At 48.7% G+C, this 21,211-nt stretch overlaps 1 protein-coding gene across 10 annotated transcripts in view; it reads left to right on the top strand.

The window, feature by feature from the left end:
* map2 (microtubule-associated protein 2) overlaps positions 1-21,211 on the top strand; it is a 45,256-nt gene that overhangs the window by 21,703 nt on the left and 2,342 nt on the right. For 2 of the 10 annotated variants that reach the window (XM_055504844.1, XM_055504845.1), the window contains 16 exons: positions 668-939; positions 5,212-5,301; positions 5,394-5,468; positions 7,300-7,515; positions 8,646-8,915; positions 9,915-13,019; positions 13,108-13,341; positions 13,440-13,577; positions 14,445-14,506; positions 15,504-15,642; positions 15,897-15,953; positions 16,038-16,345; positions 17,835-17,927; positions 18,901-18,993; positions 20,289-20,370; positions 21,015-21,127. In XM_055504844.1, coding sequence (XP_055360819.1) covers positions 729-939; positions 5,212-5,301; positions 5,394-5,468; positions 7,300-7,515; positions 8,646-8,915; positions 9,915-13,019; positions 13,108-13,341; positions 13,440-13,577; positions 14,445-14,506; positions 15,504-15,642; positions 15,897-15,953; positions 16,038-16,345; positions 17,835-17,927; positions 18,901-18,993; positions 20,289-20,370; positions 21,015-21,127 — 5,286 coding nt within the window. In that variant the 5' untranslated portion in view covers positions 668-728. The remainder of the gene's footprint in view (positions 1-667; positions 940-5,211; positions 5,302-5,393; positions 5,469-7,299; positions 7,516-8,645; positions 8,916-9,914; positions 13,020-13,107; positions 13,342-13,439; positions 13,578-14,444; positions 14,507-15,503; positions 15,643-15,896; positions 15,954-16,037; positions 16,346-17,834; positions 17,928-18,900; positions 18,994-20,288; positions 20,371-21,014; positions 21,128-21,211) is intronic. The other 8 variants (XM_055504846.1, XM_055504847.1, XM_055504851.1 and 5 more) reach the window with 8 other exon arrangements.

The raw sequence follows: 21,211 nt of genomic DNA, 5'->3' as shown, positions 1-21,211 counted from the left end.
AAAAAATAATCAAAATCCCAAACTCAAACTTACAGTCACATTCATTTGAATGAAAAAATCTGAAGTTTCTTTAATGGTCTAATATAGTAAATCCTCCCTGTTTCTTATTGATTTGGTCTTTTTTCTTCTACTTGTTTTTTTTTCTTTGTGGGAGTTCATACCTCGTACACAAGGCCTTTAGTGGTTGTGTGTTGCAGATCAACACTAGAAATTCCTGTAGTTTTCATGGATATTTATCATGAGACAAATATAGAAAAAACGCCTCAGCGACTTCAGACGATCTGCTTGACAGTGGACTGGGTCTAACGGCTCCACAAGCCTGAGTCACACACTTCCAAGGTCTGATTTCCACATGGGCCACTTGCTGCATGAGTCATTACTCACACACGCACACAGATCAATGGGTTTTCATCCAGCGGCTGTCAGCAGCCTGCCAACACCCAAGGACAGCGCTTTGCACCGCCACCTGTACACAAACTCACACCAGCACACGCGCACTTTCAGAAGGGTTGACGCCGAAGCTCGTCGGCGCTGCGGCGGGGATCATGACTGACAAAAAGAGATTTGCGGATGTTGCGCCGTGCTTTGTGCTAACTTTGCTAGCGCTGCGCTTATTACCCGCGACATGCTGGATTCTGACCGCGCGTCGCCTTCGCTCCTCCCTCAGACTCTGCCTGTCAGCCTGAAGGAGCGACCCCGGCCCTCCCCTGCTGCTAGCTAGCGCCGGCATGGCAGACAGTCGACAGCCAGAAGACCTGACCCCCCAGTGGGACCCATCGGGGCCGCAGGAGCCCACTGGGACCCATGGAGCCAATGGCTACCCGTCCTCCGCCTACAGGACCTGCCAGTCTGGCGGGGCCCACATGGGCACAGCCTCCTACTCCGCCAAGGAGAACGGCTTTAACGGGGAGCTAGGCGGCGCTCACGCTATAACTGCAGGTAGGTTGTCGCCGAATCCATTATCAATATCACATCTGATTGATGGATGAATGGCTGCTGATGCATCGTGTGATTTTAGGATGCGTTGTCAAGTGCGTTTGCACATGTCTGCTTGTTTGTGTGTGTGTGTGTGTGTGTGTGTGTGTGTGTGTGTGTGTGTGTGTGTGTGTGTGTGTGTGCGTGTGTGCGTGTGCGTGTGTGTGTGTGCTGCTGTTGGTGTGACGACTGAAGCCTGGCACCCGGAGTTCTCTCCAGAATAATGCACTGTTATTACCGCGCTATAATTAACACATAAAATCTGTCTCGCTACCCCTCAGCCCCCCACCACACCCTCGCTCATGGTGTACCACACGGTGTAGCCATGGCAACGACTCCCCTACAATTTACTTTTCCGGGGCTATTGTTCGTTTGCCTGTAGCTCGCCACAGACAAAGCCATTGCAGCATTTAAAGGACAAGAGGCTTAATTAACATCCCGTCTCTGTTATTGGGACTGGACTGATGCTACATTTAAAGTCTGATAGCAGTGTTTTTGAGTGTAGCCTATGCCGTTTGGTCATGTTATTCCCCTAATACCAATCTTTAGTGATTTAGTATCATGTGGTCAAATAGTCATGCCGTTATGGTTATGCACAATTAATAATTTATTAATCTTTTAATCTATTATTGCCACAGGTGTAAGTGCATTGTTGTTATATACAGTATGTGGCCCTGTGATTGGCTGCTTCAGTGCTGTTTAGCCAGTGGGTCAACCTAATCAAACACTAGCCACTTATTAGCTCATATCAAAAGCTCAAGAGCAGTAAACAGCCTCCTTTCAACTTCAAAGTCACGCCTTGGAACTGATCTCAACTAAAAGCCCTCTGGTCTCTGAGGGGGGGGGGTTCATCAGCAAACTCAGATGAGGATCACACATAATATTCAGATGAACCCCCTCAGTCCTTCTTTTAAAGGCAATACTAATAATAAAGTGACACATTCTCCCAGCAGCTGTGTGGCCACAGTGGCGTTGTGTTGTCAGCGCACATTAGCAGCGCTGCGGAGCAGGGCAGGATGGGTGACAGAAGGGCTGATGCTGGCACTCAGCAAACCTCCTCTCCCTGTGAAAAGCTCTTCAGACACGGCTACTGTAGGAACTATTGACGCACGAAATTGCCCTCTTGACTTTGCCTTGAAAGTTGTAGCAGGCAGTCAGCCATGCTGGAAGTGGTCAAGAGAAAGCGAGGGAGTGGGGGGCGAGCAAAGAGACAAAGTTAATAGAAGCAGAGGGAATGCAGGGTTGTCCTTGTGTTATACTGGGGTGCTGTGCTGCAGAGAGGTCTGTGGCAGCGAGCTGATGTAAATAACTGGGCAGATTGTCAAGAAGCCTGGACACAAGTTTTTGACGGCCCCTCAGCTCATCAGCCAAATTCTGCTTGTCTGCGTGCAGCAGAGATGAGATGTGCTCTGGTCGGGAATATGGACGCAAATGGCAGGGAAGGATCCTGTTTCTGCAGAAACAGAAATTGAGAAAAGAGGGAAACACAATAATGAATAAAACACAAAAAGTTAATGCGATCACAGGCTGCACCAGGATGAACTGTACATAGGTTAAAAAACGAGCTGGTAAACAGAGTGTGTGTTGGGAAATGAAAGGCCAGAAGCAAGTGGTGCAGATGAGGCGTGATGTAAACCATGTCCTCAGATCCTGGTCTATATATACCTAGTGATGTAGGTGGAAGGGAACGGTGTGTGACACATGTCATTAAAACCAGACACCTGACCTTGATGCAGACGCACTCCCGACTGGTGGGTGTCACGCTGACGTGTGCTGCTGCAGCAGGATTCATTTATTGCACTGCAAAGGAAAGCATCAATGTGCAGAGAGCCTTCTGACTCCCAACATGTTGATGAATATGAATAAATTATCATCTTACAGTCTATTTAATGACCATTTTCCTTTTTCTGTTTCTAAATAGTTTTGTTACATTCAGGCCACATGACGTGAATCACAAAGGTCGGGTAACAGGTGTTCATGTTCAACGTGACATTTAGTCCTAAGACAAAGACAAACGACAGAATTATTCCCTCGCTGGTCGACATGTGGCGTAATCATTAAAGTGCTGCTGGCGCGAATTGAATGCAGGTCCCAAGTCAGGGTCCGCCAGTCTGTTGCCATGGCAACCGCTCGCTTCACTCATTTGGGGGGGGGGGCTGCCGGCTGGCATCAGACCGAGCGGCACTGCTGCTCCCTCTGTGCCCTCTCAGTCCTGCAGTGTGTGTGTGCGTGTGTGTGTGTGTGTGTGTGTGTGTGTGTGTGAGCGGGATTCAGCTTCCAGTCGCGGTCTCCGCTCAGAGACGGAGCATCCTCAGCAGCTGTCGGCCTCTCGCGCAGGTAATCCACGCTTTTCCGTCGCCGGCAGAGAACGCGTGTGCGTGGTTCAGATTCTTTAGCGTCTCCGGGTGTGAGACGCAGCCTTTTGTTTTATAAAGGCGCGTGCTTGTGGGTGTTTTTTTCCCCCTGTCTGAGGCGGTGGACATGTGGCTGTGTCATTTGACATCACTCGTCAGGTTCTGGTTTCCCGTCAGAGAAACGCTGAGACAAACAGAGCGGGCGATTCTTCATCACTGCCAGGCGGCTTTGTGGATGTGACAGCGTTGCTTTTTTTACTGAGCTGTTGCTTTTCGTTTGTCTGGAAGACTATAGAATTTACAGTTTCCCACTGCTGCTGGGATGTTGCTATTGAATATCACTCCATACTGTAAAATGAATGAAACATCTGCAGGAGACCATCTGTAATCTTTAAATGCTTTAGTTTTAGCTTTTCTCTCCTTCTGTCCACGTTTATTTGGTTACAACTAGTCACTCAGTATATTGTTAAGGAGATATTTGTTGGCAGACGTCATAAGTGGAACAATTAAGAACTTAGGAATCAGTGGGAGCCGTTTCCTGACCCAGTGTTGACTCTGCTCGTCTGTGTGTTTTGGTGCCAAGCGCTGCCTGTTCTGGGCACGGACGGAGGGAGAGGAGCAAACGGAGGGTTCATGCTGAGGAAGCAACGTGAGCTGTTGATGATGCTGCACAGATATTTGTCTCCTCACAACGGGAGAAGCTGCGTTTAAAGCCATGAAACGTTGTTTCCTCAGAACCGTGAATTATTGGAACCACGCACACAAACTTGTGTCTTTACTTTTTCTCAGGTTTAGTCAACACAGTCTGTTTTCAGGAGCTTGATTCAGCTTGAAAATCAAGCACTTTCATACGTTGCCATGTCTCAGCTCTATTTTCCCGTATTAGAAAGGCGGGATTTGCCTGCAAGCGGTGAATCAATGCTGCATGTTATCACACTTTGCGCTTCAAAACAGGAAACGGTCGCTTTGAGCCGGTGAGTGGGCCGCGTTACGTGTTACCGGTCTGTGTGTAATTGCGTGTGTGTTCGTGTGCCAGCTTGTTTTACTGTGTGGGTGATGTTGGATGGAAAAGGTCCTGGAACGGCAGCAACTGGCGCCCAATCCCACGTCACCACTGTTACTATGTAGCCGCAGCAGCTCCAGCGGGAGACAGGTGTATGTTCACTTTAATATATCAGTTTAGTGAAGTTCCCAGTTGGCAGAGATGTCATATACGATGTAAAACCTCGCATACATTTATTTCATTGATGCTGTCTTATTTTAAAGTCACCTGCTGTTTCGCCTCAGGGGGCTGAGCTACAGCAATGGCTTTATTAAACACCTGGTGTCCACCAGTGTCAGCCAGCGAGTGTTGGCAGCCCTGTTCTAAATATGAGTTTCGATGTAATTTGATTTTTAAATTTTACATGTCTCTAAACACCATGTACATCAACATAATCAAGCTCATATTTTGTTCAGACTGTCTGGTCCAGGGTTTCATTTTCTGCGTGTACTTTTGTGGAGGATGACTGGTTTCCATGGCGACACTCTGTACCAGAACCCCTAGCATCCCTGCAGTTATGGCAACAATTTCAGTTCTCTCACATTCATTTGTATTTCTGTCTTTAAGTGACATGACTTGAATTTTTAATCAGAGTGAGATAAACAGGAGTTTTGCAGATTTTATGATTGGTCTGACTGCTCATATTGTCATGCCTCCTGCATCCTCTTCATGTTATCAGACAGGTGTTTCACATATAGTATTAAGGCTTGCCAGTTCCCTAGTATGAGCATTGTGTGCTACATTCCCAGCCAGGGTTATGGATTTAAAGCTATTCAAGTGTCCATCTTGGGCCCTAAATGTTCTAAATCTGCCTCCTGTGTGTGTGTAAACTTGGTTCAGAGCAAGTGTCAGCTCGCATCGTGCAAGAGGTGACAGCAGAAGCCGTGGCAGTGCTAAAGGGAGAGCAGGAGAGCCAAAGGCTGCCATCAGGTGATCCACGCACACGCTTCAGCTCACATTACACTTGTTCCTTTCCAAAGTCTGCTCTGTTTTTTAACATAAACACCATCTTCCGTGTGCAGTTGAGGACACCACCAATCTGCCTCCCTCTCCTCCCCCGTCACCTGCTGCAGAGCACTTCGGACCTCTGGAACAAGGTAGGTCCAGAAATGTGCTCCGGCGTGCGTGCGTGCGTGCGCATGTGTGTGTGTGCGTGTGTGTGTGTGTGTGCGTGCGTGTGTGTGTGTGCGTGTGTGTGCGCGTGTGGGAGGATGTCTCAGGTGGAGGAGAGTGTGGTTTCCTTCTTTCCCATGACTTCAGCTCCTGGAGGTTTGTGTTGCCCCTGGTGTAGACCTGTGGACTGGCTCCAGGAACACTGGCTCAAACTCTAGGGGACAGAACACACGTTGAGCCTCCAAGAAACGTGCACATACCGCATATGACCAATGCAGGAACACGTTCTCCATTTATCAGACATCCATTTTCTTCCTGCTACCTCCTCCTCATCGCACACCTGGACCAGATACAGTTCGTATCTTTGCCACCATCTTCATTTATCTTTAAAAGAAAGAACCACCCTGATGTAACAAATGCACTCTTTTCATCATTCTCCTCTTCCATTTTCTTTTCTAACCTCTGCACTCTGCTCTCCTTACACATATGACAGCCTGTGTAGGTGACCCTTCAACCTCCTGGTGTTTGTCATTTTCAGTTCAATGTCCTACGTTTTGCATGTCTGGTCACATTGTGTTGTGTCTTTGTCTATTCTTTGTCCTTTTTGTGTGTTTTTAGCAGATGCTTATGATTTTAAATTGAGCCAGACCCCAACTGAGGTTATTAAACCCTTTTACATGGGAGACCTGACAGACAGCATTTCTTTGTCAGGGTTCAGACAAACAGTACTCACAGTATAACCATGTACTAATCTTTGTAAGCTCAAATAAGATGAGAACAGCTTGACTCGAAAACAGATCCAGCTTTACAGTTTGCTAAAGACAAATCAATTCACGGCTAAGACTGAAGCCCAGCAGCTAATAAAATAAAGCCAGCTGGCTGTAATGAGGATTACGTGTGCAGTAGGTGGGTTAGCCATGAACAGATGCCTCGCTGCTAATGCTGCGTCACCTGAACAGGGAAAGACCCACAGATGTTACTGTAGGCCGGATGTTTATGTTTATGTTATTATATCCATGACAGGAAAACTAGTCGGCGCTTAAAGGTTCGCATTTAAGGTTGAGTAGCATTGGATGACTTTTATTAACGCTGAAGCTACAAGAACGTTGGCTATCTGTATCTGTGAATCCATCTTTTTGTTATTCTCTGAGTTCTGCCCCCAGAGCTTGTTCACTTGCCACTTAAAGCTGAGCGTTGTCATCGTCTCCTCGTCAGTGTCCTGTGTGTTTTATGGTCCTCTTGCCCTCAGTCAAACTGAGTCCTCTTCTTGCATCCCCTCTGTTTTTGTTGCCCACTTTGTCTTTGTCTTTTTTATTTTCATTTTGAGGCTTTTTCTACCTTTTCGCTGCAAAAAATGTCCATCTTAAAACGTCACCAAAAGTGTAGCGGAATTGGGAAGATTCATATTTATATCTTTAAAGTTAAGGCTAACATCTGGCTTATGCTATGTCCTAAATGCACCATAATTAAATACAGATGGTTGCAGTGGTCTCAATACAATATTATTTAGTTCACGTGCCACTATGCGCATCATTTTACAAAAAGTTAGTTTTGGTTGTAAAGTGTTTTAAACTAGAATAAACAATAAATAAATATTTAATCTTGTAACCTTTGACCAGATTTGATCAATTAATCCCATGAGTTACTTTCCAAGACTTGAGGGACACTGCCTTTAAGATGGGCATTCTTTGGCGTGACATCCTCTTCCTCCTTCCACTCGATCTCCCTCTTCACTCTCTCTCTCTCTCTCTCTCTTCCAGTCCGTGTGTCCAGATTTCCCTGCAGTTCTTCTCCTTGTGTCTGTCTTGTTTGTAGATGTAGGGGATGAGGATGAGGCGGGCCCTCTCTGCCGCTTCCAAAATTCTCGGGAGAGGTGCAAGTTCCTCGCCCCCTCCATCTCAGTTTCCGTGCCCGAGGACGACCCCTACCACTCCGACGAGGAGTACTATGAGCACCCATTGTTCAGCCCAGAGTGGACGCACTCAGGCCCTCGCCCCACAGGGCAGGCCGTGGCCTTTAGACAGATTGAAGGTGAACCACGCATGGTTCCTCTTTGCCATTTCCCCCTCCATCCCCGCTCTCCTACTTTCTCTCTTTTCTCTTTTTAACACCAGTTTCCTCTTCTTCTGTGGTTTGACCTCCTCCCTCCCTCCTACCGTCTCTTCGTCCGTCAGTTCGTCTCTTTGCCCGTCTTTGTGTGTGTTTGTGTGTCCTTGTGATGTTCGTTCACACCAAATCTGAGCAATTTCATATTTGTTTAACAGTCATATTTCTTTCTTTTATTTCACTCAAAGCCATTGCTACCTGTGGTTTCTGTTAAGTGCAGCACACGGCAGAAATGCCTGTAGGGCCATGTTCTATCGTACTTCACACAGTGGACATGTATCATCACACCTGTAAGACCACTCCCAAGGTTGAGTCTGGGGACATGACTTAAGGCCCAGATGACTTGTGCACCAAAGAGATGCCACGCATGACTAAGCACAAATTTCTCTGCCAGTCATCTCCCCGAGTTATGTTCCGGGGTTCATTCTTCCCTACACTCATCCTAAATGCTCCTGCAGTTGCTGTGGCAACAGAACCTGTTATTGTCTTTTTATTAAAGGCTAAAAGCTGCTTCACTGTTCACTCTAATATAAAAAAAACACGGATTTCAGTGCGTTTACACTACATCCAGTCCAAGAGATGTAAAGATTGGCTGCCTCAGCCACTTCCAACTATCTCTGATCTTTCAGCATCTTGTGAAAAAAATACCTTTTACCACCAACACACAAAATACCAACAAGCACAAAATGCTTTCGAAGCAGAAACGTCTCCATAACAGTACAGCGTTGTCTCATGAAGTGTAGCTACTTCATTATTGTTTTAATCAGCCTCAGTTACTTTCTTAATAATAAAACTTGGAGAAATAATGGCAATAAAATCTCGTGCATGCATCTCCAGTCTTTCAACATTCCTTAAATACTTGGCACATCCAACCATTTTAGGATAAAATGCTGTACTATGTTTGCAATGCTTTTATATGTGTTAACAGGCAAACTTCAGTCATGTTACCGTTGAACAGCTGAACAATCCCCATCACAAACTGTGTTCTCACATGACCCAAGTCTGTGTTGCCCGTAGTCTTAATGTGTCACCCTCTCATCCTGTTTTTTGAGAAGAAGAGACCACGGAGGCTCTTACAGCAGAATACGATGAGGAGGAGGTGGAAGAGGAGGAGGAGGAGGAGGAGAGTGCAGAGGCAGCAGAGTCCGAGGCAGCTCTTGATGAGCAGCAGTGGAGTGGGGACGAGCCCGAGCTGGACAGCCCCCAAGCTGAGCCTTTAGAGCAGGCAGAGGCCGTAGACGAGGCCCAGGACGTAGCCCTGGAGCCGGCCGAAGCAGCTAGTGCTACAGCAGAGGAAGCAGAGGGTGAGCAGGGCCCTGAGACAGGTGTGTCCTGCCCTCTGCTCTCCCGGTCTGCATGTTACTGCATTGTCCTCTGTATAAGAATGGCAGCTGGATGCTAGGGCACCCATTAGCATACTCCAAGCACATGAACTCAGGTGGAATGGCAAGTGACCCCCCCCCCCCCCCCCCCCCCCCGCGCTCTGCTGCGGCTGCAAGGCAACGCGGGCTTGTTGGTGAACCAAGTCCAGTTCTTTTAAGCTAACCAGGTTTTATTGTGTTATCTCTGCGCTTATCCTTTTTCTTGCTGTGGTCATGGTGGGCAGCCGTTTCCTGTTGGCATGATGGCGTGTTGCTTTGTTTTTATTTACTTATTTATTTTTTTTACTGGCTATACGTTCACACGTTTTCCATTTTAATGACACACGGCTTTGTGCTGGTATGCCACTGTGGACACCTTTTCAACCATGACTCATACTCTGCCTATAATCCACGGTGAACTCATCTTGTTTTCATAATTCCTTGCACGGAATTTGCTGGGAATTATGCCTCGCCTGTCTTATGTTCAGTGTGTTACATTGTAACTGTAGTTAATCAAATGCATTACTTTCAGAAAAGAATCCAAATAATTAAGGTAAATATGGTCTGTTTTTGTACATTCAGTATATGATGACATTTGGAAAAAACAGCTAATTGTGCTGACAGAAATGCCATTTGCCTTTGTTTCGAATGTTCTGAACAGTGGCATGAATTTCCATCCCATCTCTTATTTCCTGTTTCCCATGAATCAGCATCACCGTTTCCTCATGCCGGTTCCGTCACACACAATGTCATATTGTCCATCTGTGACTTGGTGGATCCATAATCTTGCTGTACTTCTTTGGTGATGGCCATTTCTTTGTGCTGTAAGTTTCCAACAGCTTTGCCTGTTTCTGTGACAACAGCTTACCCAAACCCTGCCTTAATTCATATATGTCTCACTTGAAGCATGCCGACGCATCGCTTTTGTTGTTGAAAACAGCCAACTTACAGATATTCTTTCAGCCTTGAAGATGGACTCAGACAAGCAAGGCAGCGGCTCCATGAGTCCAGACAGCATTGGATCGGAGAAACGCCCAGAGGAGGTTTTTGAGTCCCAGACCCAAGGGTTCTTTGCGGGTGAACGAGTTGTACCGGAGAGCCCCACCATGGACATGCCGTCCTTTGTACCTCCAAATGTTCAAGCCAAAGAATTTACCAGATCAATCACGCTCCAGCCTACGTATGGTGAGCCAATCACCGTTTCAGAGAAGCAGCCATCGGTGGAGGTGGTAGAGTTTAGCAGCATCGGCTCTCCTTCTGATTTCTCCTCCATGGGAGTCAAAGTACAAGGAGGCGACTCGTCAGAAGACGCGAGGGACAGATCTGGCATGTCGGCGTACTTTGAAACGTCGGCCACGGAAGTGGACGAGGCTCCCCAAAGTAAGGGCGAGGGTTATTATGAACTCAGCACAGCTGGTGAAGAGAAGAACACAATGGAGTCCCAATCAGCAGCTGACGCCCAGAGTAAAGCTGAGACAAAACCCATCACAGCGGAAGACGCTAGAGTGTTCACTGTTCCCGAGAGGAGTAACGAGTGCAGGCTTTCCCCGGGTAAACTGGCCTTAGAGCAGAGGAGTTACTCACTTAACATCACCATCGGAGCAGTGGATCAGAGTGGCCAAGGCAGACCCAGGAACTTCTCTCCTCTGGCCACAGATATCATGTCATACACCAGCGGAAGTCTGGATGAGTCGGCCGACTACCTCCCCGTCACTACACCTTCCGTGGACAAGCCTCCACCCTTCCCTCCCCTTATCCTGGAGACCGCGGCTTCCGTCACTTCCGATTCCTCGTCTCCACCGCTAAACAAGACCGCTGCGCCAGTTTCAAAGGCCAGCCCTGAACCCGAGTCTCCAGAATCACCCCAACCCGTCAAGAACAACTATAAAAACGGTACCGTCATGGCGCAGGACCTGCCCGAGATGCTGGACCTTGCTGGTACTCGCTCTAGGCTGGCATCGGAAAACACAGATCCAGAAATCATTCGAAGGAAGTCTATTCAGTCCGATGCTCCTGCATTTGCTGACGACCCAATGGCCAGTCTGGTTTCAGGGGAGCGGAGTCCCAGCGCCAGAGGAAGTGAAAGCCAGCTGGAAGAGATGGGCTATTGTGTGTTTAGTGAATATTCGGGGCCCATGCCGTCCCCTGCAGATGTGTTTAGTCCCACAAGCACTTCTGCACAGGTTTTTACCCCCTCAGTCTTGGAGGAGAAAGTGGCTGAGCAGGCAAGGAAATTGGCAGTCAGAGACACATCTGTGGAGGAGCAGATCCAGCCTGTGGGAGACGGCGAGGTCACCAAAGAGAATGAGTCTTCTGAAGAAAAAGACTGGAAGGTTGCAGATGATACGTCTAAGCAGTCTGCAAATGTGGAGGAGAAACCAGCTGTTCAGCCATGTGAGACCTTTGTGACGCCAACAGTCACCGTAACGCTCGAAGAAGGTGGTAGGACTGTGAGCGAGACGGAGCGGCAGGCCAGCGGCGAGGGCTCCGCGTCCGAAACAGAGATCGCCGACTACGAGAGGCAGATCCGCAAGCTGGAGATGGAGGACAGGCCCCTCAGTTTGGAGGAGGAGCGCGAGCTGCAGGAGCTGCGGGAGAAGGTTAAGCTGGTCCACCAGGAGGCGTACGAGGAAGTGGATGCTGAAGACGTGTACCAGCTGACAGGCGTGGCCAAGGACCGCATCGCACGGCCCGTCAAGACGTCCCCTACTTCGTCTGTGGAGAGCAACATTGATGATGACAAGCTGCTCTCCCCAGTGCTTTCACCTTCCAAGCTCAAACAAAGGGAGATGTATGGCTCCCCAAAGCGATCGCCCTCACCAGTGTTAGGTGTATGTAAAGATGAGAAAGAGAAAGAGAAGGAGGAGTCTGAGAAGAAAATGAAAGAGGAGCAAGAAAAGGCAGCAGCTGAGAAGAAAATGAGAGAAGAGAAAGAAGAAGCGGAGAGGAGACTCAGAGAAGAGAAAGAAAAGCAGGAGATGAAAGAAAAGGAAGAGAAGGAGGAAAGGGGGAGAAAAGAGAGAGAAGAAAGAGACAAGAAGGAACAAGAGGAGAGAGAAAAGGTAGAGCAAGAAAGGAAAGAAAGAGAAGCAAGAGAGGAAAGAGAGAGATTAGAGAAAGAGCTGAAGGAGAAGGAAGAGAAAGATAAGTTAGAAAGGGAACTAAAGGAGAAAGAGGAAAAAGAAAAGAGGGAGAGAGAGATAAAAGAGAAAGAAAAGTTAGCAAATGAACTAAAGGAGAAAGAAGAGAAAGAAAAGAGGGAGAGGGAACTGAAGGAGAAGGAGGAGAAAGAAAAGATGGAGAGAGAACAGAAAGAGAGGGAGGAGAAAGAAAAGATGGAGAGAGAACTGAAGGAAAAGGAGGAGAAAGAAAAGATGGAGAGAGAGATAAAAGAGAAAGAAAAGTTAGCAAATGAACTAAAAGAGAAAGAAGAGAAAGAAAAGTTGGAACGAGAACTGAAAGAGAAGGAGGAAAAGGAAAAGATGGAGAGAGAGATAAAAGAGAAAGAAAAGTTAGAAAAGGAACTAAAAGAGAAAGAAAAGTTAGAAAAGGAACTAAAAGAGAAAGAAAAGTTAGAAAAGGAACTAAAGGAGAAAGAAGAGAAAGAAAAGTTAGACAGAGAAGTGAAAGAGCAGGAGGAGAGAGAACGGATGCCACGGGAGCCATCAGCAGAGCAAGGCCAGGTGGAGGAAGCAGAGGCCTCCTCGCTGAAGGAGACTCGCGCCGCCATTGAATCCGTGGTGACGGTGGAGGACGACTTCATCACCGTGGTCCAGACCATCGATGAAGCAGAGGAACCGGGTCACAGCGTTCGCTTCTCGGCGCCGCCGGAGCCCGCGGACCTTTGCGTCGCGGGCCGGAAGGAGGAGGAGGAGGAAGAGGAGGAGGAGGAGTCCGTGGAGTTAGCCCAGGAAGCGGACCTGGAGGCCGCCAGTCTGGAGGACGCGGGCGACGTCCCGGAGAAAGACGCGGAACCCGCGGAACCCGAAGGACCCACGGAGAGCTACGACCGAGACGAGACCACCATGGACGACTCCATCCTGGACAGCTCCTGGGTCGACACGCAAGGTGAGCGCCGCTGCTCCGGTACCGGACACCCCCACCCCACCCCCCCGCCTCCTCCCGTCCTCACCCCCGACTCTTCTTCTCCCCGCAGACGACGACCGGAGCATGTTCACGGAGCACGTCGAGCCGTTGCCCGCGGCGCCCAGCCCGGTCCAAAAGCCCGGCGCCGCCCCGAGCGGGCCGACGCAGCAGAGGAAGCCGGAGAAGGCGCTGAAGGCCAAGGCCAAGGGCGTCCGGACCAAAGGCCGGATCTCCACGCCGGAGCGCAGGCCCGTCCGCAGGGAGCCCGTCTACGTCCCCCGAGAGGAAGTGAAGAAGAAGAAAGGTCCCGGCGTTGTATTCTTTACTGCTGGCATTTTATGTTTGAACACGTCTCACTGTGACTTCCTGCTTATTGTTGTGTCTCCTCTCGTCCCACTGCAGCCGTGATAAGGAAAGCCGACCTGGCCAAGAAAACGGAGGCTCGGAGTCAGTCCCCCTTCAGGAGGAGCGCCGTGAAGCCGGCCGTCCGCCAGAACCGGCCCACCCAGCACCACTCCTGCCCCCGACGGAGGCCCACAGGTGACGCGGAGCAAACCGGCCTCCATCCACCTCCTCCGTCACGCTGAGATCCTTTGTTTTCTGTTTGTTTTTTTGGTTTCAGTTGCTTCATTTGTCATGTTTGTGTTTGTGTTTTTTTTTTATTATTGGTTATTTTGTATTTAAACACAATAAATGTTTCTCCCATGTTTGTTTTGTTTGGCGTTTTGGATTTCTTTTGTTCTTCAAGCAAAGACATATTATTAGAGATGGTTCAAAGCGTCAGTCTTTGACTTCCTGTTCCTTTTGAGGAGACTGGATCGCACACTGTTTGAACCCAACAAACACTCATGATCTGTAAACTTGGAAACCATTCTAACTACATCGCTGCCTGGTCCCAGAGGCGCTTTGCTCTTAATTGTCCCCTGGTGAACGTCATCCGCGCCACTGATGAGGACGTAAACTCAGCTCTGCCCCACTTGCATTATTTCCCACCGCTACCTTAAATAATACATAATATATATAATCCTCCCCTCTCTGTGATGATGTGCCAGGTCTTTCTGGAGCAGCGCTCTCGGCGGGGCGACGACCCGCTCCCACGGAACATTCAATTTGTCATAAAGCTTACGATGCCTAATTCTGGAGCGCGGCAAGTTGCTGTGTGTGTGTGTGTGTGTGTGTGTGTGTGTGTGTGTGTGTGTGTGTGTGTGTGTGTGTGTGTGTGTGTGTGTGTGTGTGTGTGTGTGTGTGTGTGTGTGTGTGTGTGTGTGTGTGTGTGTTGGGAACCATGTAGCCTCTGAAAGCAGTAATCGCCCATAGCCGCCGCTTCAGTGTGTGAATGGCGATCGTATGCATTTCTATTTTGGGCCCTCGTTTTTCCCACACTCTCTCTCTTTCTCTGTCCCTCAGAGACCCTGCCCGACAGTCGCCAGCCCCTCAGCGTTGCAAGACAGTCTCGCGACAGAGCATCGGTGAGTGCATCCCTGCAACCAAATCCACCCGGACAAACGCCACTAACGACTGTCAGCCGTGACAGCTCAGCTCTCTGTCACGAGGCCATCGAACCTCCAACACGGAGCTGCTCCAGTACAAACACGACTCCTGCTGAACATTGTCTGTAGATGCAGGGCTGTGTTTTCCTCCCGCGACTCCCGAGCAGCCTCATCATCTATTCAAACAAGTTAGGAAAAAGCACATTAGCACCCGTTCAATCTGCATTCGCATGTTAATAGACCGCATGTGCTGGTTGCTTTTGTTGCCCTGTGTAATGGGCTCAGAACCAGCAGACAAGGCAGATCCATTAAGAGCTCTCTGTGGCTGAGGGGGCGTCGAATCCCCCGGTGACATTTCTCCAGCGGCTGTGGTCGTGACTCCATTTTACTCCTCCGCCACCGTAATGACAGTTATTGTGTGTCTAAAATAACAGTTTTTGCATTTCTTAAATGTCATGTCATTACAACATCTAAGTGTGTTTGAGCCAACGCTATACTTCACTTTTGATTTCTGCTCATAATGTGCATGAACGTAAACTGCACTGGATCGGATGTAAACGTTCGCCATCCGTCATCCCATTGAAGGATGCATCCGATCTGTTGCACCGATGATGCACGTTGACCCCCCGTTGTGTTCATCACTCTCATTCTGTCGCCCTGTGTCTTGTATTTCTTGTGTTTTCACTGTCGTGCCCTCAGTGCTATGCCCATCGTTTGCCACTAACAAAGATTCCCACCTACGTGTCCAGAGCGACCGCCTCATTAGATAAAGCGCATCCGTCCTCGGCGGAGCCTCAAGGCTCCCCGGTTTTACAGAGGCTCGTAGCCAAGGTAGGTGGACGACAGCACAGCAGCGTAGCCGCAGAAGCTCCTTCGGAGTCTTGATGTTTTAAAATGAATGTGAAACCGCAAACCTAAACCTGCCTTTTCCCCGGTCTGAGGATCTAGTTTTTTGCCTCGATGATTGTCCCAACAGGACGGCGGGTCGCGGAGCCCGGAGAAGAGGTCCTCTCTGCCGCGACATGCCGTTCTGAGTCGCCGTGGTTACCATGAACACGAGGAGAGCTCCACCTCCATCACTAGCTCCGGTTCCACAGCTCCTCGCAGACCCACATGTAGGCTGTCATCACTCTGTACATGGGCTTTTTAGGATGATTTAACCTAAAACTATATTATTATTGTGATACTTTTCAGTAATGGGGTCAATAATAATAAACAATACAATAATAATAATAAATAATAATTTTCTAGATTTAATTTAATCGCTTTTCATGTCATTTGTGTGAATGCAAAGTGGGCTTCCTTCCTTTTGTCGCCTTTATTTTCTTACAGACAAACATTGACGCTTTCTTTCTTTCCCACCTTCCAGCATTTCGCGCAGAGATGAGAGCAGAACACAGGACGGGCCGAGCTCCCAGCATGACGGGTAGAAGGAAGATTCCCCTTCCCCTCTCGTTGCCACTGTCGAAAGCTCCCTCCCACAACTCACCGCGCTCTCTTTGCCCACCAGCCACCGACTCGGTGCGGTCCCGCTCGGCCCGGAGCGGCCACTCCACCCCCCGCACCCCCGGCTCCACGGCCATCACCCCGGGCAGCCCACCCAGCTACTCGTCGTCCTCGAGGACCCCCGGGACCCCTCGCTCCCTCTCCTTGCTCTCCCAGGAGAGGAAGGTGGCCGTCCTCCGCACACCGCCCAAGTCGCCCGCAACCACGCCCAAGCAGCTGCGCATCATCAATCAGCCTCTGCCGGACTTCAAGAACATCAAGTCCAAGATTGGCTCCACGGAGAACATCAAGTACCAGCCCAAAGGAGGACAGGTGATGCTCTTCTCCCGCTTTGAGCCCGTCTGCACCACTTGTTCATGTTTTTCCATATATTTTTTTATTTTTGCTGCGTTTGCTTTGTGTTTGTGCATCATGTCTCTGTTACTGCTGATCTTTGAGGCTGATGCTGTCAGCGAAGAGGTAACACGATAAAATGACTTCTGACTCATGTAGCACATTTCCTAATCTCCCTCTTTAAAGCCCTCTTTGGTTTTGTCTTCTTTTACATTAGATTAGATGAATTGTAGCCATAAAAATGTAGCTCTGTGCCGATCAAAACAGAGACATGGGGAGATATAGCGGCCCATTCTTCTTCTGTTGTGTAACTGACGTTGTCCTCGCCGGGTGTCGCATTGGTGCCGTCGCCTTCTTCCCCTCGGCGCCGTGAGCTGAGGACAGCACTTCCAAGAGGAATCTGCCTTTCAAATCGTCTTTTCTGTTGCCGCGCGGCGTCGGCAGTGGCTGTCGCTCCGGCCCGGGCTGCGGAGCTCAGAGTCGGCTGCAAACGAGAAGCATGGTAATGAAAACAGCAGCGCGTCTGTAGCCATCAGCGCCCACAAGCCTCCGCTGATGTCCTGATTAGGAGCCCCAGCATTTGGCTGACATCCATTCACCGCTGTGCAGTCGTCCACTAAATAGGAAGGGATCCTGCTCCGAAAGCCCCGGGTGTCGCGGATTGACCTGCTCACGTGATTAATCAATCGCTGACTCTTTAGACATAAACTACGGGTTTGTACAGTAGCTGTGGCTGACGAGCCCGCGCTGTGCCCGTGTGCGTCACCTCCAGGCCGCGGTAGGCGCGTTTCCATCGGAGTCAAACTCGTGCTGGAGACGGGAAAGGGAAAGGGATACAGAACGTTACTGGCATGAGCAATAATAGAGTTGTGACATAATATATAACATGTAGAGTTTAATGTTGATTCGTTGTTTCATTATTTTTGATGTGGCAGCATTAGGTTCCTCTCTCCCCCGACTCTGATAGACTCAGACAGCTCTGTGTTCTGCTTAGTTCCGACCCCCGGCAGCTCCCGTAGTGAGGCCCCTGTAACTAGGCCTCCCGCCGCCCACTGACGTGTCCCATGATTGTCCTCATAGAAGCAGACGGAGGCCAAACGCAAGGCCTCCTGGATCTGGAAGTCAGTGCTGCGCCTCATCTCCGTCACTCTGTTTTTGTCAGCGGAGCAGAATGTGACCTGGACCCGGGACCTGCTGGTACACAACAGGACTGTGAATGCGACCCCAAGTGTTTATTCAGCGTGCCACAGGAAGGAGTAGAAAACCTGTTAATTGCAATGGGCTGATACAGTGATTCATTGTAAATAGTTATTATGATTAATACATTTAAATTATATTTCAGGTTGTGATTAAAACATCAGGCATTTCTAAACTACATCCATATCCTGTACTGTCTCCTCCCTGTAGTAAAATGCAAGAAAGTATTCATTCACATCCACTGTGTGAATATTTGTGTATTTCTCCATAGATCCATATTTTAAACAAGAAGGTGGACTTCAGTCACGTGCTGCCAAAATGCAGCTCCAAGGATAATGTGAAGCTCAGTCCCCGTGAAGGCAATGTATGTACCCTCTCACCTTTACCCCCTCAGTGGAGGAGGAGGGGGTTGGCCGTCATTAGCCCGAGTTGTCCAGAGAACCTAGACCTGCACCGTCTACACCTTCACTCATAGTCAAACTCTTATTACCCATGCATTACACCTCCCACACCAGTTCCCAGTAACAACACAGCAACTGGTTTGCCAGATTTAGATTTTAGCCGCCCTCTTGCTGTGGGAGCCATGTGTCTTAAACCCCCAGGGGACTCCAGTGTCTTAGACCGCCTCATGTTAGCAGATATCTGCTTCGCGCCTTGGATCAGTTAAAATGGCTTCACTTCGTTTTTAACATCTAGCAACAGCTTCCCTCTTTCACCACTCATCACTCTTGTGTCCCTAAATTCTAGATTGTATAGAAATGTAGCTTGTAATGTAGCATGATGATGATGATGAGGATGATGATGATGGGCAGATTGTAGTCATAAGTAGGAAATAAGGTTTTAAAGGAAACCAAAGAATGGATGCAAACAGTGTTGTGCAGTATTTTTCTCCGTTGCGGTGCATGTAGTCGTGAGCGTGTTCACGGTAAATAATATTTCCATTCTGTTGTTTGCATGCGTCCTCGCCTCTCCTCTCGCTGTGGAATGTTTTGATGTACACACACTTTTATTCCTCCAGTGTTTTAACGGTGTGCCTTCCCTTCTATTTCACCACATCGGCCCCGGTGATGTAGACAGAACCTCCCTGCTGTACCCTGTGGTTTCACGTTCCATCTGCCCACATTTGCATCTGTATTTTGAGTCTGGGTGACCCTGCGTTGCCTTGTCCTTGAACCCAGCGGGTCGGTGCTGATTCTATAAGGCGCGTCGTTTCAAGCTCGTCTCCTGCCTCTTAGCGCCGCCCTGTTGGTCATTTGCCTTCAAGAGATTAAGTTAGGAGTTTAAACTGAAGCCCAAGTCTCCAACCAACCAACACTGCTAACCTCCGCCCCCCGCAGGTTCTCATCCCCAGTGTTAAGCTGGACTATAGCCATGTTCAGTCTAGGTGTGGGTCCTTGGACAGGCGGGGATACTCGGCGGGAGGTGGAAACGTGAGTCTTGTCCACATCTGTTTGTGATATTTCTGTGTTTAGTCGTGTTTGTGCTTTTTCCGTGTCGCCTCCTCCTTCTTCCCAGTTTCCCAGTCTACTGCCATTAAGGTAGCTGCGCTGGGGCCCTCCATCAACGCACCATCCTCCATCGGTGGTTTGTGTCTTGCAAAGAGTTTGGACAAAAAGGAAAAACAATACAAAACCTTTAACGTCTCTCAACCTCAACTTGAGCGAAACCTGCACTTGACGGACATAAAAGCGATTGGACTCAATCAAATCACGTGGACTCTCACCAGTTTTAGGTGTTTGGTGATTGTTCCCCAGCCTGCTTGCCTCAGCATTTTCTGTCTCTTCACCTGATCCCAGGCCGAGCCCACGATGTTGGGATCAGGGCTCCTGGGTCTGCTTGTTACACACACAGTGGTTCTTTATGACTCTGGCTGTGTTTTATATTTGCTCTCATGACAGATGACTATTTTGGGACCAGTCAGGCTGCATGGTGATTAAAAAGCGAAGCGTCCTCTTTGTAATTTTTATACTCTTTGTACGGTAGGCCTGCATATGCAGCAGGTGACATTCTAATTTCCTCATGCATCTTCACCTGCACTGACACAAACTATACATCATATTTGTCTTTAAACCCATGTGTGACTTTGTGCTCGTGCTGTTGTGGTTTGACACCAGATCCCGGGGCTTCAGCCGAGGATGTGGTGTTTCTCCTCTTGTCCGCTGTGCTGTGTGCAAAGCTCTGTTCAATCCTTCCGTGTATCTCTGTGGTTTCCTCCTCAGATCTCCAGGGAGTGCCACATAGCTGCACACCCCTGTCCCCTCTCCCCCCGTGAACTCTGATTGATGATGTATGATGTTTTTGACACATTTTCCAAATGCACAAAAACGCTTTCAGCCTGACACAGACTCACAGTTCTCTCGTACTGTGGCTTGGATTGAATACCGGTGTGTGTGTGTGTGTGTGTGTGTGTGTGTGTGTGTGTGTGTGTGTGTGTGTGTGTGTGTGTGTGTGTGTGTGTGTGTGTGTGTGTGAGCTTTCCCACATAGCAGGGCACGAGGGCTGTTATTTAATAGTCACTTGTATTGTGCTTGTGTGCATCCTTCCTTGTGATTTCTGATAATTACATGCAACCAGATGAGCAACCGTAACCTTCCATTGTCAGTTGATACCTAATCGTTTCCTTGAAGCAGAAGCAAAAGTTCAGCGCAGCTCAGAAATGCTAGACGTTCCTCTAGACTGGACGCCGTGATAGCGACGTTAACTGGGGGTGTTTTACTGGTTTCAGGTGCAGATACAGAACAAGAAGATCGACCTGAGCCACGTGACCTCCAAGTGTGGCTCCCTGGACAACATTCATCATCGGCCAGGTAAAATTAAATCAGCCATGATCACAGCTCATTATCACATCCTAGTCGTCCACGGATCCGTCAAAACAGAAAACAGAAACAAAAACCAACTGTAAACTGATTGTCACGGGAGCAAGTTACCGTGACCTCTGTTCCTCAGAGCTGACGTTGGCTTGTTAACCTGTTCTGTCTGTGTGACACCCAATAGCAAAAAAGTTATGTTAATACGTATATATTTCCCATCTGAAGCAACACTTCAGTCAAAACTGATCTGGCTTACGATAAGATGAAGCATCAACAGCAGAAGTGGATTGACAGCTCTGCGATTCAGTCCACAGGTGGCTGCATGTGGGAGGTGTTGTGGTTGCTGGCGGCCTCGCGTTGTGTTTGTGTGTGAATGTGGAGCTGGACTGGGTCAAACCTGAAGAGTGTTCTGCATTCAGTTTGAATGACGGACTGCAAACAAATCACACTCATTGTTACGTTATGTAGCACGGTACAATTAGCCGTTGAAGGTCTGAGGACACAGTCTGACCCATCACCTCTAACAACCAGGTCTCTTTTCTCCTCCGTCACTTGTCTCCACTGTGTGAGAGTAACACGGTGAAACCTCACGTCTCGGCTCTGTCCTTATAGTTTTTACACCTTTATCCACTCCTTCCCAGGGGGAGGCAACATCCGTATAGAGAGCGTGAAGTTGGACTTCAAAGACAAAGCCCAAGCCAAGGTGGGTTCCCTGGATAATGCTCACCACATGCCTGGTGGAGGCCATGTCACGGTGAGTGTCAGCTCCGTGATCCCAACCCATGATTTAAAGGGAAACACCAAGTTTTTGATAGATTGTCCTATTGGTCATTGCTGT

Source organism: Betta splendens, chromosome 21 (genome assembly GCF_900634795.4).
Source record: "Betta splendens chromosome 21, fBetSpl5.4, whole genome shotgun sequence".
NCBI classification, from domain to species: domain Eukaryota; kingdom Metazoa; phylum Chordata; class Actinopteri; order Anabantiformes; family Osphronemidae; genus Betta; species Betta splendens.
This window is presented reverse-complemented; position numbering and strand designations above follow the sequence as displayed.